Here is a 17,524-nt window from a genome sequence, read left to right on the forward strand (position 1 = left end):
TTTGATTTCATTCAGTCTTTGAATATTTAAATAGTCTATATGCAATGTATTGGGGCACTTATCTGAGTATGAAATTAGAAGTCTTAAAGCAACCACTTAAGAAATAAGTGATTATTGGTAATAAATGAATGCCAGCAAGAAATTGAATGGAGGACTCCTGCCTCCAATAGTTGAAATGCATCCAAAAATGCCTAATTTACCTCTTGCTCAGTGTTCTTCCTGGCTGAGACTTGGAAGTATGTCTGGATGCATACAAGAGATGCATGTACTGCTGAATCCTGTGCCTTCCTTTTGGAAATCACCAGTTCTTGTCTTGAGCAAGGCATTTGCTTGTTTTCCTTTAAAAATAATGAGATAAATAAGTTTTGCAGATCAAGCCATCCATGCAGTTTCAGTCATCTACAAGCTTCTTATCTGAAATAATTCCACTGCCATAAGAGTAAAGTGGAAAATGCACCATGTTCTATGGTTAATTCAGAGATGGTTTTACACCTTTTGAATGTGGTATTGTAGGTAGTTTATAATGCCACTGAACTTAAGTTTCTAAATCTTCCCTTTAAGTTCAGTCTAAAAGAAAAAAAATTCAAAAATACTGAAAGTTTTTGCACTTGCAAAATGTGTAGCCACTGAGGTAGTTTTTTACCTCCTCTCAATGGAAGTATGAGCAATATTTAACCAGATACCCTGATAGATATTTATAGACATTATTCTCTGTAAAAGGAAAAAAGCAGTTCAGGTTTTGCTGGATGTAAGGATTGATTGGGAGGTTTTTTTGGTTCTCTTTTTTTTTTTTTTTTTTTTTAATTGTATTGGTTGTTAAACATTGGATAAATGTATAATGTACTTTGGGGGAATTCTAGACAGGATAACTGAATAGTTACAATAATTCCTGCTTGGGAAGGGAAGCTGCAAGTGTGTGTTCTAGAAAGAAACAATTGTATATATTTCATATTCAGAATTTGGCAACTTGACCAAACTTTTAAATTAAATATATTTTTTCATATTTATACCCCTATAAACATAGCTAGGCTGAGCAACTATTTTTTTTTATGCAAGGCAGTGTCACTTTTTACTTGAACCTCTTAAAAATTAATTTTGAAAAATCTTGCTAGCTGTTCAAGGCATAGATGCAATTACCTTGGATTAGTTTTCATGAACCATCAATACTACAATTTCTATCTGTCAAATTAAGTTGTGCATTAATAGAAGTTGCTCAATCTTTATATGTTCTTTTACAGAAATACCGTGTCATATTTGCATGAACATGTATTAGACTGTACAGTAACATATATTTAAGTGATGGATATTTTTATATTCTCAGTTGAGATAACTGTTTTGCTGTTCCACACTCAACTTTAAGTTAGCATGCAGCTACAAAGCTGTATGAACTGTTCATCATGTGTGCCTTCTGATTTTTTGAAGTCACACTGAGAAAGAGACTGACCATATCTGCCTGTCTTTACCTTGCTTGAACCTGAATTTCCAAGGGTGAAAAAGATTTCTTGCCTCTGTAGTGGGTTCCAATTTTCATTAAGCAATCTCCCACGTGGTTTTCTGAAGCATGGTTTCTTTTGAAACTGCAGTGGTAGGGACTCGAAGCATGCTATAATTGTTCTTGTCAGTGAGTGGAAGTAATAATCCGTGATTCTGTTTTCTCATTACTGTTTGTGGTAATAGGACAGGGAACTATATGTAATTTCCATGTATCCCTTGATACAGATTACAATTTTATAGAGACTAGTGCTGCAAAGGCAGCTGTTTTCACTCATCTGTGTCACATGTGGGAGAGGCCCTTGCAGAAGGTCATTTCATGTGTTGGCTAGAAAGTTTGATCAGGCCTTTGTTATTTAAATAAGTAACTTTAAGCTAACAGCAGACAATACTGGCAAAGAGTTTAAATATAATGCTTTTAAACCCCTCCCTATAGTCTTCTCTTTTTGTAACATATTTCTGTTTGAAAAGATAAATGATAAATAAGCAAAACAAAACAGACATCTTCAACCTTTTTATTTTCAGGAGTTCACAAATTTGTCCACTACTTCAGTTTACTGTAGTGAGACAACATTAAAATAAAATTCTTTAACTTATGGGAATTACTCTCTTTTTTGCAATCTGCATGTCTAATCAAAGCTGTCAGGATCCTCTTTGAAAACATTGTAGTCTCATTAGGAAGGCCTCTGAGTTGACAACAACACCTGTGCAATGATTGTGAGCAATTTTCAAAAAATAAAAAATAGGAACTATTTTAACACTGCACCAACTCCTTAATTGTGATGTCTGGATGGAAAAGTGACTGGAAAAATTGCTATAATGTTTTCCAGTGACTTTCATGTGTATGTATTTATAGGTGTTTTTACACAGTTCTACTATGATTTGAGCATATGGGAATCTTAATCCTGTTTCAGAAGCTAATACTTTTAACATATTTCTGAAAAAAAGGTCTCTTGTCCAGCATTCAGGGCTTTTAGATGTATGTTTGATAATGCTTTTCTATGTTAGAGATTGGGGGATTAATTTGTTTGTAGTACAAGTGAAGATGCTAAACTTTACACTCATGATCTACAAATAGATTACCAAGATTAAAAAGATTATAAAATTAATCTTTTTGAAATATCTTGTGCTGCTTAATATCACTCTTCTGTTCCTTCAGAACAGATTTCAACTGAAATTACTAACTTGGCAGAAACTTTAGGCAGTGAGTTATTTATATATTTATGTTGTTCTGTTAAATAACATGCACACTGTCCCATCTAAGAACACCTCTGTAGTATCATGGAAGTGTGTTAATGCAGTACATTCAATTTAACTATTTATTGTGATTGTAGAATTTTATTCTCCAGAATAAGTTTTCATCTGCACAGATTTTTAAAGCATTCTCGGTAGTTAAATTTGCTAATTTAATATGCAACTGCAATAGGATGTTGGTAGGAAATAGCTGCCTGCAAACTAAGATAAGGGATAAGTATGTCAACTTTGGGATATGTGGGAAGTAACGAATTTGGCTAAATGACTCCAAGGCAAGCATTTTGTAGAGCCTGCAGATTTCTTGTGTTCAAAAGACTGACTGTATTTAGACTAGAAAGCTGCATTTGAATATAGTTCACTATTGAATTCCTGTTGTGTTATAACCTCCTTTTTTCAAATTGACTCTTCTTCACTAACCAAAACAAAACCTTTGTTTTTCTATAGGACCAGTGTTAAAGAGGAAACCAGAAACTAAAGGCACTGGAATCAGCAAAGACACTTCTAGAGAAAGTGGAGAAGGTAGAGAATGGAGCTGCAGACTCTACAGGAGGCTCTGAAAGTGGAAATTCAGGTTCACCAGGTAATTTATATACTTTCTTGCTTTAAAGCAATAGCAGCATTGGTATTGCTGACAGTATTACCACTAATAGGAGCATCAAGAAATAGCACTACAACTATAGTAATAATTGTTTCATAAGCTTAAAACTACTTCAGAATTTTATACTCTGCATTTTGACCTGACCACCTGTTGTTTTTTAGCAAATGTGAAAAATCTACATATCAAGCTGTGGGTGGGGATTTTTTTTAGTATTTTGTAGCAGTAATAAAAACATTCTGAAAACTGTGTTCAGCTGCTTCTGTCTGGAAGGTTTTTCTGATGTTCTGAAGCCAACTTCAATATTCAGTTGGCAATGGAAGAATATGGTGGAGGAACTTTGAAGTGAAATGTAGATAGTGCTGCATAGTTTAATCTGGTGCTTCTCTTCTGCAATATCTTCTACTTTAGTAGCTTCTAAACTATATTTTTGATAACCAAAATTTTCTAGTGCTTGGGCTTGGTAAATTTTTACATGTTGGGTCTTTTACTAGTAACTGTTCAATGCTATATGGCAGGAGGGTTGCAGTTTGCCATTGTTTTACAATGCTAATGAGGAACTATTACAACTAATGACACTAAAACCTAATTTAGTAAATATAGGAGGACATATGCATATTAATTCTTGGAAGAAAATTATTACAGCCATAGACACAGACTAGCTGTCAATTTGAAATGTTAAATTTAACAATGAGACCTTTTATAAATACAGTTCTTCAAGTATTTCTGATGCTCTTCAGCTATCTGAAACTCACAGCTGTTGCACAGTGGATAAAAGAAATATATGATAAGTAACATGGATCAGTATAGTCCATCATATGAAATTTGAAATATGTTTCTTAATTACTTGGTGACTTGTCTAAAATGTGATCTGGATGGCTTGTTCAGTACTTGCTGCAATGACATGCACATTGCAAGAACCTGAATAGGTGAATTAGTAAAATCAAGCAATGTCTGCTTTAACAAAATACAACTTAGAGCCAGGGAGGAAAACCTGAAAAAGCTAAGGATGGATTTCCAGAACTATAGATGAATATTTTGCTCTCCTCAGTAACTCCAAGGCCTTTGTATTCAAAACTTCAGTAAAGTTTTGTGGTGGAGGTAAGGAAGTTCAGAAATTACCCACGGCATTTTGCTGCAGATGTAGAAATGTTTCAGGCTAGTAATAATTTTTTCAAGTAATAATTACTGTAAAACAATTTTACCCCTTGTGTGCATCTTTATTCCCCTGTATGCCCAAGTGAACCCAAAATTTTAAGACTGTGAATTTTGAATAATCTTTAGCATCTGTTTATAATGACACTGAACAGGGATGAAGACTGAGAAATGTCCAAAAAGACCCTTTTTTAACAGCTTAAATTTGGCAGGGTTTTTGGCTTTTTTTGCTTTAACTTTGCCCAGTTGTCATTAAAAGTGAACACTGCACAAAAATCATCTTCAGTTAGATTTGATTTTAGTTTATGAAACTAGAAAAAACATTATATCAGAAGGTTGTCCTTTTTAATTCAAGATGCTGCATATTTCTATAATTAAGGCTAATAAAAAGTCTGTATGTTTACAGTGGAAAATAACACTTATGACAAAATGTTGAGTCCTTCAGTGAAGGTTGTGAACTGTGCTTGTGTGGTTATTGCTTGTCAGTGTGCACACTGATAGAAATTAAACTGGTTTTGGCACTAAAAAAAAATATTCAAATGAAATGCTTGAACTTTCTCGTATAACTCTTTTGTAACCTAAAGAGATATAATATGTTCTTTCTTTTCACTCGGAATTTATGAAGAATTGTCTCTTGTCATCTTTTATTTCTCTAGTACTTCTTTTTGTGATGACTCTGTAACAAAGCATGCCAACACTCACGCAGTCATGGTTTGTTGTCCTGTTGGAAGTGGTGGACAGGTGTCTGTGATGAGCATAAGGAGCTCAGCTCAGCTCTGTAGCCAAGCCCTCCCAGCCTCCAGATGCACCGTGTTGCCTGTGGCTGCTTACATAGCTGTACATGTGATTCTCAGTATGATGTGGTCTTGTGTGTAGAATAGCTCCTTGAGTATCCCCTCTTCTGTTTCATTTCCAGAACTCTGTCTGAAGCCTTCATAATGCTGCTTTGGCAAAGTGTATCTAAAACTACCAGTAAGAACCCCAAATAGATGTTTAGTTGTTCAGAAAAAGCTTTTTTTTTGTCTACTTTCTATGATCAGAGAATTCACCATCAGTGACACCTGACCAGATCACTTCTGTGTGAGTGTACAACTAGAACATTCAAACGTCTTCCATGTCAAAGCTGTATTGCTTGTCCTGAGAAGAGATGCATCAAGTCTAAGTAGTTCATTCTGCTACTGTGTTGACTTAAGATAAGTTTGAAGCAGTCTACTCTTCATAGTTTTGATTACAAGAAGTGTTAAAGGACTTTTATTCAGCCATTCTTACAGAAGGGTTGAGTTTCATGGATGATTCCTCAAGCTGATGTGTGGAAGGAACCTAAAGCATCCTTGTCCTTCTCTTATTTCATGGCAAAAAGATCAATAGCTTTTAAAATACCTTAAATTTAGCTTATGTTTAAGAATAATATTTTTTTCCATAAGATTTCATGACGTAGTACTGTGTGATCCAAAAAGATAGCAATATTTTATGAAGAGTTTACAGTACTGACTTTATTGTCTTATGACTGTGTCTGCAGGAGCACTTTATATAAAAACTAACAGATTTGTTGTTTGTCAAGCTCCAATGTGGCAGGAAGCAACGAGGAAAAATAAGCTAAGTGTGTTCCTGTGATGCTGAATGGCAGCATGACGAAACAATAATATTCAGTGCAGATAAATGCCAAGTGATACACTTTGGAAAAACAGGCCCAGTTTTACATCTGCAATAGCAGGCTGTGATCTGGCTGTTGGCACAGTGGAAGGGGTTTTTGCAGTAAAGAGTACTTGAGTGTTGCACGTAGTTTTAAACTTTGCCTCCAGATGATAGAGGCAAACTAGAGAATTATGGAAAAGTGTGATAGAGACAAACTAGAGAATTATGGAATAATGCCAAGAGTGAACAAAGTAATAGAATGATTCATGCACGAGGAGTCTTTCAATCTGAAGAAGTGAGAACTGATGGGGGAATATGTGGTGTGGAAAAAATGTACGAAGGAGCTGAATAGAGAAGCAGCCATAGAGTCATACAATGTCTGAAGTTGGAAGGGATCTGTAAGGATCATCAAGTCCAGGTTCCAACTTCTCTTGACTCAAGTCAGCTCTGGTTTTCCATAATCCTATTAGTCCCTCATGCTTGCATTGTAAGGAAACAGATTCAAAAGAAAAAGGAGGTCATCCTTTTACGTAAGAGTCCTATAATTTAACTTGGGAACTTATGGTCACAGAATCTAAAATGCTTTCCTAGTTCAAAAAGTAATTAAAGCAGATCAATGAAAGAAATGTGTGTTAGTAGCTACTAAACCTAAGACATAATATTCAAAAATGTTAGAGAGGTAAATTTCTACAAATTTATCAAAAAAGATATTAGGAGATTTTGGTTTACATTGTGTCTTCATTTTGGGCTCTGTTTTTTTTTTTTTTTCTTGGTAACTTTTTCCTTGCTTAGCAATAGACAGCATTCTCCTGCAGCTGCCTGAAGGAAGTGAGGGAGGAAGAATAGTGAATGGTAACAATCTGTCTGTTTTCCTTTCGGATGTGGACGGCATCTCTTCTACAATGATCTCAATCTCTCTCTGAGGGAGAAAAGTGGCAAAGATACTTCTGAACATGGCTCTTCCATCTGGTACCAGCCAAGCCAACACACAGGCAGAGCTTTAGTACTTGAAACATTCTGCCCTTGAATATACAAACAGCTTTTGTGCCTGCAGCGGTTGTCTGTGGTTTGTGTTTCTTGTGACTGCAAGCAAAGAGGGGAGCAGTTCTAGAGGAGACACAGCTATTAGATTATCTTACCCAGCTGTCTTAAATTGTCTTTAAAAAGCATCACTTGTTCAAGAGCTGTTTAGGAGGAGCAAAAGTAATGACCTAATACAGTACTTCTACTGTATTAATAGGAATGAGTTTGGAAATGTTATAATACTGGACTCAAGGCTTTGCTATTGAAATGCTGTAAACTAAATATTTTACTTTTACAAAGGTTGTTAAAAATACTGAATTTTATATTGTTCAACAAGCTTCATAATGAAAATCTTCATTGTATTATTGCATCTTTTTTCTTTCTAGAAATTGGTTGCCCAAATGAAGCAAGATCCACAGGTAACTATTTATTTTTATATTGGATCATTTCCCTTAAAAATGCAGGAGATAACAGTGCATGAAACTTGAGGATTTTAGATATTTCTGGATCACCTTCTTCCTTGCTAGCACAGTGTTTAGAAGAAAACTTTTTCGTAAGTTTTTGAACAATGACTGTTGGATCGTTTAAAACAAAACCAAAATTCTTGCTATTATGGAGCTTTTTGCCTCATATATATTCTTAATAGTTTAAATAAAGTGACTTTTCTGGGCTATAGTGCAGTTCAGATGAGCAGTAAGTTTCTGATTCTATTGGAAGCTGCTCTCTGTAAAAGCTTGCAGTAACTTTTTTCCTTTTTGGAGTATCAGAAGGTTCACAGTACAAGAAGAGAGAGGCTGTTCTGTTCAAGAAATTTTGTCCAAGTAATGTAGCTTAAGATTGTATTCAGATTGCCTGTCTTGGGTGTCTTACCAGCCCTGTAGTGTCCCTCGAATGGACACTTGGCCTTGGAAAGTTTCATAGCTACTGAAGTTGGACAACTGGACTCCCTGCATAGACAGCAGCAGTCATCCCTTTCCCAATGACTGTGTAAGGTCCCTGGGCTTTCTTGTACAGCAGTTAAATGCCGCTGGATGGGGAGTTCTGTGGAGCTCTTGTTTCAGCTCAGTCTGAAATGTTGAGTAGAGGGATAAAGGCCACTCACTTGAGGCTTGCTGTCAAGAGCTCCCATCCCCATACAATAGTAAATGACCTGTAATTTTCTGAATGTACATTTTTTTCTGAGCTCAGTGAAGTGAGAAGACAGCTTTTAATAACACTCAGGTAGTTAAACCTCTGACAGGGAGGGTTAAGCAGAGTGTATTGGAAAATCTGGTTTTTTGAATGTTCTTATTCTGATGGCATTTGGGTAAGATCTGCTGCTCTTATTTGCTGGTCAGGTCTGCTAACAATTAGTCTGCAGAGCAGTTCACTTTCAGTTCATATTTGCTGAAAGTGAGGTCATGCTGCAAGCAGCCGTGCAAAGTTCCTAGAGTCAGGAAAAGTAAATTTGGTCCCTGTTTCCAATGCTCTTAATGCATTTTTATTGCAGATTATTAAGTAGACTCTAGAAGAAGGGAGGATAACTGGTCAATATCTGGTTTTGCTGGAATCAGAGACTGTCTGCAAGCTGAGATCAAAATGCATTTCAAAACTGGAGCAATATAAAAATAGGGGATATGCACAAAGTTTCTGTGATATTAGTCTTATGTTTTATTATTTTTGCTTAGCAGATTAAACCTACATAATCTAGTATAAAAACTTTAAAATATAAATGAGAACTAAAAAAGTGTGAAAGGAGAGAAATTAAGGAAAACCTGATTCCCTGTCACATTTCTGCAGATCTTCACAGGTTTTAAACTAGGGACAGATATTTCTTTAATTATTTTTTATTTCAGTAGAAAACAAAAAGTCCTGGTAAAAATTGTTTTCTGTCTGCATCTTTCTAGTGTTGCTTATGGCTTTAAAATCTGAAATTTAGAAAAGTGCTACTGCAAGCAAAGTGCTGATATGAATGATGTGTCAAGGCAAATGTAATTCTCTTTAGCACAGTCTAAGGCATAAGCATACATGGAAATAAAGACTCATGTATGTTTGCCTTCAATTGATATATATGTCAATTAAGATTTAATAGATGTGCTTGATGCTCTACACAGTTAAGTGTAAATGTCTGCATAAGTTGCATAGGTCAGGAATGTTTTAGATAGCATACCATAGCATACTGTTTATTCAGTATGATACTGTTGTATTACATATGAACAAACATTTACTGTTTAATTTGAAAAATTGATGAAATGTACAAATGTGCTTTATAATGTGATAAGCACTAATGGATGTTTTAATGAAATCTTCTTTCCAAACTGGACTGTCTCTCTGAGTGCTAGAAAGGTCCTCTGATTATTGTTGCACTCAGTCACTTCAATAAGGCTTTGTTGAGCCGTTCGAATTTTATTGGCTGTACATCCAGAGGTGCTGTATTTATAATACACTATGCAAGAACAAAACAAACAAAAAACCCACCTTCCTGCTACTACTCTTTGTTAACAAATGGAATATCTTTCTCACAGATATTTTTTCTTTCTAATCAGAACGCTGATTTGAAGAAACAACTTCATGAACTTCAAGCCAAAATCACAGCTCTGAGTGAGAAACAGGTAGGGAAACAGAGATGTATTTTTAACACTGTGTTCTAAAGATGTCTCTTTTCCCAGCTTCCAAGGGAGCTGCTAAATCTTTAAGTGCAAAAATAAGCGTGGGCAACCAGACATTTGATTTTTATTGGATTTCTCAACAAAGGCTAGGATGAGTAGTTGTGAGTCTATCAAACAAGAAACTAGTTTAATCGGTGGAAGCTATAGCAATTTTTCTTGTGTTGAAACTAGCATTTTACATTAAGGGAGATGGGAAAATGGATTAATTTGTCACTTTCTATGTTATTACTTTGAAACTTCTTCTAAACTCGACCATTCTGGTTTAGGCAAATCTTTAGATTTTTGACTTAGTAGGTCCAGACGGAGTATATGGAATTTTTCTTAATGTCAAGACCAACTAAATATATGTCAGTTATGGGTACTTAAGAGACAATTTGAAAATTAGTTGGATGCTTTTATCATGATAAATTACACCACAATTTTCTTATGTTTGCCATTTGGTAGGAATTGTTTGACATCTCTAAAGTATGAGTAATAATTATAACTGAATGCTTAATAGAAAGATTGTTGAACTTGAACATGGGCCTTGTGAATAACAAGAAGAAAAATACATAATATTGACATATCTACAAAACTTGTTCTCACTTACGTTTTTAAAAACATAGAAGAGCAGCACATGCACAAAAAGCCCTCATACACCACACCATCCCATCCCTTAGTTAACCAACTTCAGCAGTCCCTTAATTGTTTTGCTTAATATGTCAATAATGGAACCAAATTAGGTCAGTAGATTAGACCTTTGAAGAGGGAAAAATTTTAGAGCATTGGTAAAATGCATGAGTGTCACAACTTCCATTTATCTGTTACTAACTGCATGTGTTCTGTCTTGAGTATTACTGTCCTGATGAAAATGGCTAGACAGTGATTAACATCTATCTAGAAATTTTGTGTACTGAAAAAGTTATAGTATGTTTTAATAGGGGAACAGTGAATCTAGGATGAAACATGTAAGGATAATAAGAAAAATGGTTTTTAAATGAGAATAATAGTTCAACAAAAAGGGAGGTTTTGCTGATGTGATAGCATGTCTCTCCTGAAGATTATTTATTCTCTAAAACCAGCATGAGCCTCTGCATGTGGCTATGTCTCACAGCAAGCTGTTTCAGGATTCTCTGATGAGCTCTGGATGCCCATGGTAATTTCAAAATAAGCTTGTCTTGATGCCATGGAGCAAGCTGTATTGACTCCCAGTTCACATGATGAGCACGGACAGTCAGTGAGACACTGACTGGAATGTAAGAAAGCAAGTACATCCTACCATAAGTTTTAAAATTGTATTTATAACTCTAAAGTTATGCTGCAGAATGGTCTATACTAACATGTATTTTAAGTTACTCATCACTAGAAATAGAGCTGTATCATTTTTATTGAACTCAAAGTGCTAAAGCACACTTGTTCATGGGATGAACATGGGCTAAGTTTCCAAAAGATGTTGAAAAATAAGATTGATTTTACTTCTACAACACAGTGAATACAGTCCGTATGAAGTCACAGTTTTTGCTTCTTTGTATTTTTGGGGGTTTGATTATGAGAACAGCAGTGAACTTCTGTATGATTGTTGAAGTTTAAATATTTTGTTATCTCTGCCACTGGACTGCAGAGCTGCCAGTGTTCTAGATGATAATGTTGTTAAAGCAGTGTGACTGCTAAAATGCAATGATCATGGTAAATGTACATTCTGGGTAAAGAACCACAACTTCCCTGTGCAGAGAAGTGCTCACTTTCTCTTTATTTACAGGAATCTGTTGTATAGGAATCTGTGGCTTAGCAATACAGTTAAGCAGCACCTTAGAGAACACAACAAAGCCCTTTAATCTGTTTTCACCTTCACTTCTCTTCAGGAAAAATCATTATTATCAGTTACCTTATAGGTCCAATATTAATCAGGAATTGAATTTTCACACAGCATGGAGAAATATGCAGTTTTGCACAGTAAATATCATGGTTTACATTGTGCAGTAATTGCATTGTGCTTGTGTTAAGAAGTGTAACGTGTAATCTGTACTCTTGTTTAGAGCCAGTAGTTCTGATGCCTGATATCCAGTAGATAAACTCGGAGGGCCCAACTCCACTGTGGACAGTTACAGGATGCCTAATGGTCCCTGTTTGATAAGCTTTTAATGAAGTTTGAGAAACTAAAGTTCTGGCCTGTGTTGTTCCCTGCTTGGAGACATGGAGCTGAGATGCTGGTGTTGGAGAGGCAGAATAATGAAACATTTCTGAAATGTTATGTCACCCTACTGCATGCTTTTTCTTCGCTCTCTTATTTAATGAAGTTGGATGAAGACTTGTGCAAGAACCAAGTCAGCGGTGGGTTCAGCTAAAAGCTTTTAGTTGCCTTAGGACTTCCCTCCGTTTCTGAAGCATTGTGAGAGCAGTGCCGACACTTGCTGCCGTTCGCTGCAGTGATTGAGAGAGGCTTAGGTGTCTTGCTGAGAATTAATAATGACAGTTCTGTTCAGAAGTTTGTGAAATTGAGGAGATCTGGCAAAGTACAAAAAGAAAGCAAGTAGGCTGTATAGTGTGTAGGCTTAAACCTAAAAATATTGTTAGCTGATGCAGGGTTGAACTGTTACAGCATAAGGTAGGTCATATATATTCATATATTTTTTAAAGTGTCAGAGGTGAAAATAAAGGCTTTGATCTGTTACACCTGAGAGACAATGGAGCAATGTGTGCTGAGTGTGTTGATACTTGAAAGGAAAACTGCAAAAAGAGAAAAAACTTACTCAAAGATAACTTGCATTTGAAGGGCAGTATGCTTGAATCCTTCAGACTAGCATATTTCCCTCTGCTAGTCTCTTTGTATTATTTTCAGAGTTCTAAACTATGCTTACTTCTTCTCTAATCTGTGGGCAGTTAAGGGAATTCAGTTGAATAGTCTTGCTCCTCAGCTATAAATGTGAGAGCTGCAGTCTGGAAACTGGATGGTTTTAAAAATGGTTTCCTCTTTCTTTTCTGATCCCCCTCTTCAATAAAGAGAAGTCAAGAGTAACTTTTTTCACAACAGTTTTAATTGCCAAATCTAAGGTTGGGTTGTAAATGTGAATTAGTTCTGTTGCTTTGGAGCACTGTTTTTTTTTTCCTATGTTTTCACATCATTGGAAGAAAGTCACAGTCTTAGCACTTTTTCCTTTGCTTTTTATTCTACTATAGTGTCTTCTCTTGGCATTCTGATTTGTAGAATTTTACCCACAATTATTTTGCACTACTCAACTTTTGTGTGGGTTAAATACACTCTCTACAATACAAAAACTTAAAGAATGTATTTTTTAAAATTTTTCCATGAGGAAGTTGATTAGTATATACTTTTTGTTTGTTTGTTTTGGGGATGTGGGGTGGAAATTGTTACCGGTGACACTGGACACTGGTGAAAGATTGAGGTAGAGCAGGGCTAGCATAAAGGAGGGAGGGATGTAATCTTCAAGTAATACCTTTTCTTCTGCCTCTTTTCCCCCATAGTTAATTAAAAGAAAAAAAGAATATACATTTACAGATATACTGTGATTGAGTATGTATCATAATAGTATTTTATTTTGAAGACAAGAGGTCATGTGGACTGCAAAAAAAAGTGGTTTTTTTAGCAATATCGTGTCAGATATAGAGGTATTTCTAAATGTGTCCTTATCACAATCTCCTGGAAAAGTTAGGGCAATATTCTGTCTTAAATGTGAAAGAAAGTTTACACAAATAGTATTTTGACTCTCTATGATAAAAGTATGATGGTAATAAGCATGTATGAAAGAAATCACATGACTCTTTCCCTTATATTTGAAAATAAAATACAAATGTCTCTTCCTGTAGTTACAGTGAAATTCATTGAATCTTTAAGAATAGTGTTGTGAAAACTAGACTTGTATTCTAGTGTATTTCCTCTTGACACCGAAATAATAAAGTGGATCCCTTTGTTATTTTGATTTCTGAAGTACTGTATATATGCAGGAGAAGGTAATCAAAAATAGTTGTGAGAATATATATGCTATATGGAGATACTTGTGGTTTTATTTTTTCACAGGGGAAAAACTTTAACATAGTTTATTGTGAAAAGCAGTTGAAACTGTGGAATATAATTAGAACAAATGCACACCATAAAAGCAAGTTTATTATTATGAATAGGCAAATCTAGTGAATTTTGCTTGTACTTAGAGCAAATTGAGATAGATGAGGTTATTCCTGTATGGTAAGTCCTGTATGTTCAGGGTGAGACTTCTTTTAACCTTGCCACTAAATAGCAAGTAATGAAAAAGGGGATTTGGGATAGATATAAAAAATGACAGAGTAATTTAACTGTGGTTTTATATAGTTGAATGAATGTAAACATGTGGTTTAGATTGACAAAGGAAACTTGTTATTTAAGTTTCCAAAAACGGTCAGGAATAGCTTTTAAGCATTACTGTTGCTATATTTATTACAGGTACCATAACTTAGTAATGAAAAGATTGGTAATGTGCATAAATTCATCCTGTGAGACTGTTCTTCTCGAGCAGTTGTCAATCATAGTGAAGGTGAATTTTTATGGAGGCTTTTTGAGCACATTATCAGACAATTGTACCCAAAACATGTTCCATCGTGTTCTGCAAAGAGAAGCAGCAGTGTTTTGGTGAGAAGAATGTAAGCTCAAGGAAGCCAGAGAGCAGGGGGGAAACTGGCTACAGATAACACGTAGGAAAGAGCACTTCAGGCTTGTGCATAAGGTAGGCAAAGTATGCCTGTATATTGGACATATAACTGATGAACAGCATCAGAATTTAGGACTAAAATTGTGTGAATAAATAATAAAGTCACTACTTACTCCTGCCAGTTTTATCTGGAGTTTCTAGTACCTACTTTTTCCACTATTGATTGAGGGTGTATTAAAATGCCAGTTATTCTGTCAGGAATGGATCAAGTCTGCAAATATGCCATATGAACGTTTAGTTACTAATAGCTTGAGGCAGGCGATGCTTAACTTCAGTTCCAGTTGTTTATCTGGAACTGTATGTATTACTAAACACTGATCTTTTTTAAGTAAATGGCATGAATGATAAAGATATACTAATTTGCATGTAACTGCAAGCATCCATTTATGCCAACTGTTTATAAAGCAGTTGTAAAATGCATGAAAAAAAACTGCTTGTGGAATCCTTCTTAGATAGTTTGAAGTAGTCAGTAGTTTTTTCCTGTCAAAAAGGTTCTGGTCCATCTGGACATAAGGAGAAGTAAGTTAACTGCCTCAGTGAATTGTCAGATCCTTTTGAACCCTCTGATCGGTGTGCACAACACCTGCTTAGAGGTGAATGTTTGAAAAAAATGCATAAGCTTACTATTTTAATCTTTGGTATTTATTTAATTTGCATCCAAATATTGTGTGAAAATGTGAATATAATGACTTCTCATTAAGTTATCATCTTCCATATTCTCAAGATATACTGGCTGAAGCAAATTTTGGATGTTGCACAGATGATGGTAGATAGGCAAAGTGGATGCATCTCTCCCTGCTGCCTCTTTTGCCCCAAATTCTCTTGCAAAACTGATGTTATAATCATTTGTATATGACTGAAATATTGCTAAGCTGTCTCAGACCTTTTATAAAGCTTAAATCATGATTAAACCCATACTGGCATGTAAACTTGGATTTCCCATTCTTCTCTTAATGTAGCTCCACCTAGACTTCTCACTGTTGGTTTGTGAACTTAATTTTTGCATATCTAATGTACATTAACACTGGAATAACTCCATTTAGGAAATGTAAGTGACCGTTTTGTGATGTTATTAAAAAGAAGAAAAACTCTTCACACCTCCCCCCTGCTACTCTTCCCTCAGCACTGATTTTCCAGCTCAACTTTTAATTTTTGAGTTCATGTTGTATTAAGCCAGATTTGGAGGTAGCTGAAGAACTTTTTTAATTGAACCTAGTTGGATACATCTTTCATCTTCATATAACGCAGGGCATAACTCCAAAATAGCCTGCTCTGCTTGAAAATCAACATTGTAGATAGAAAATGGGTAATTAAACTGCAGTATTTCCTCGAAAATCCCCTATTGATGGAGAGAGTTGGTTATTAGATGTTCCTGCATGTTTTGACTTGCCGGATAACCTCACACATCACTAGTTACTTCAAGGCCTACTATTCCCTTTTCCCTTTTATACTTGAAGGGAAGACAAGTGAAACATTAGATGATGATGACTGGGATTTAGGCTGTTTTGTATAGCACCCTTAAATGCTTCTTAGGTGGATGCTGGGAAAAGGGATTAAATCTACTAATGAATTTTTATAAGTTAAAACAGATTAAAGTAGTTCATTCTGCTCTGTTCTGTATGCCTCAGTGGAACAACCTCACAGCCACAGAAACAGTATTTTGATTTATTACAAGTTGGAAAAGGAATCAAATCCAGGGATCTGCTTTTCAGAGCCTTATGGATCTTTAGTTGCTGTTGGAATTGTTTGGTCCCCAGCTTTTCTGAAGCGTGTTGAATTTTGGAAAGGAGAAGAGAGACAATGTGTCCAATGTTTAGAATACAGGCAAAAGCTTGTCTCTGCTGTTTGTTCTCTGCTGCTGGTACTTGATTTGAGAACAAGCGACTTCCTGAAATGTGGTTTTTTTGTGCTATGTGTTACTGACTCATAGTACAGCCATGGGCTAAAATACTTTTATTACTAGATATTCTCTTATTTGTTGCTACTGCACCAAGAATAAGACTGACTCAGGTAGACAGTGTTAGGTGATGTTTTCCCACACGTGGGTCATGTTTTACACCCTCATAAGGTATTGAGGAACCACTCAGTTCAACTCCTGGTGCACAGGTTCAAAAAGGACTGAGATGGATGTGATAATGTTGCATTGCTTCTATAATGCTAGTTTGGAATTGTTTTCTGTTAATTGTGCTGGCTTTTACAGGTGGACTAAGGGTCTTTTCTGGTGCATAAATAAAGAGGAAATACACCTTTCTGGATTTAGAGTGATGACATATCAGGGAAGCATGAGTGGGTCGAATGAATGTGCACTTTATAAAAAGATTTTTTTCGGGTTTCACTTTTATAACTGAATGTTGTCTATCCTTATTACTCTCACTATGGATTTTTTTCCTCATTTTATTGTGGAAACTGTGATAGTCTTGAAGGGCTTTAAAGGGTGAACAAAGCTAAAGTATTAAAAGGTAAGAATGCTCTTCACAGAGTTTCATGAAGTCTCTATGCTTTTTTTTTTCTATATTGGCACTGTTGGAGGCAGAGGCTGCAGTCTTCATCCTTAGAAAATCTTGATGTTCACTGAAGTGATAATCTGGTATACTTTTTCTGTTTGTGGAATCAAGAGTGTATTATTTTCTTCAAATATGAGGCAAGTCAATGTGAATTCACCCATTTCTGGTCATTATACAAGGTTATTTTCTTTCAGTATTCTACTCACTTCTGAGTTAACTTTTCAAATACTTGTTCTGACCTTCAGAAATTCCAGAAAGTGTATAGTCTCTTTTTAGAGCAACTTTTCCCCTGCTGTTAGATTGCAAGTTAGCAGAGACATCTGACATAGTGTCAGGGAAGATAGGTGGTGGCCAGACAAAATGTGTGTTTTCTTGATGTGGTTTTGTTTTTGTTTTAATTAGGTCCATTATTCTTTGAGCTTCTCTTTATCTCCACCTTTGTCCTAAGTTTGTCCAAACTGATAGTGAAGTGCAAAGGGTCTTCTTCAACTTTCCCCACTAATAGTAACATAACAGGTTGATTTTTAGGCTATAGTGACT

The 17,524-nt window shown here is 35.5% G+C and overlaps 1 protein-coding gene across 8 annotated transcripts in view; it reads left to right on the forward strand.

Annotated features, from left to right (window-relative positions):
- Window positions 1–17,524, forward strand: part of PHF21A (PHD finger protein 21A) — a 125,365-nt gene that overhangs the window by 30,444 nt on the left and 77,397 nt on the right. For 6 of the 8 annotated variants that reach the window (XM_063398491.1, XM_063398496.1, XM_063398489.1 and 3 more), the window contains 3 exons: window positions 3,190–3,325; window positions 7,540–7,572; window positions 9,658–9,744. In XM_063398491.1, the coding sequence (XP_063254561.1) occupies window positions 3,272–3,325; window positions 7,540–7,572; window positions 9,658–9,744 (174 nt within the window). In that variant the 5' untranslated portion in view covers window positions 3,190–3,271. The remainder of the gene's footprint in view (window positions 1–3,189; window positions 3,326–7,539; window positions 7,573–9,657; window positions 9,745–17,524) is intronic. The other 2 variants (XM_063398497.1, XM_063398494.1) reach the window with 1 other exon arrangement.

This window comes from Prinia subflava, chromosome 5, assembly GCF_021018805.1.
Source record: "Prinia subflava isolate CZ2003 ecotype Zambia chromosome 5, Cam_Psub_1.2, whole genome shotgun sequence".
NCBI classification, from domain to species: domain Eukaryota; kingdom Metazoa; phylum Chordata; class Aves; order Passeriformes; family Cisticolidae; genus Prinia; species Prinia subflava.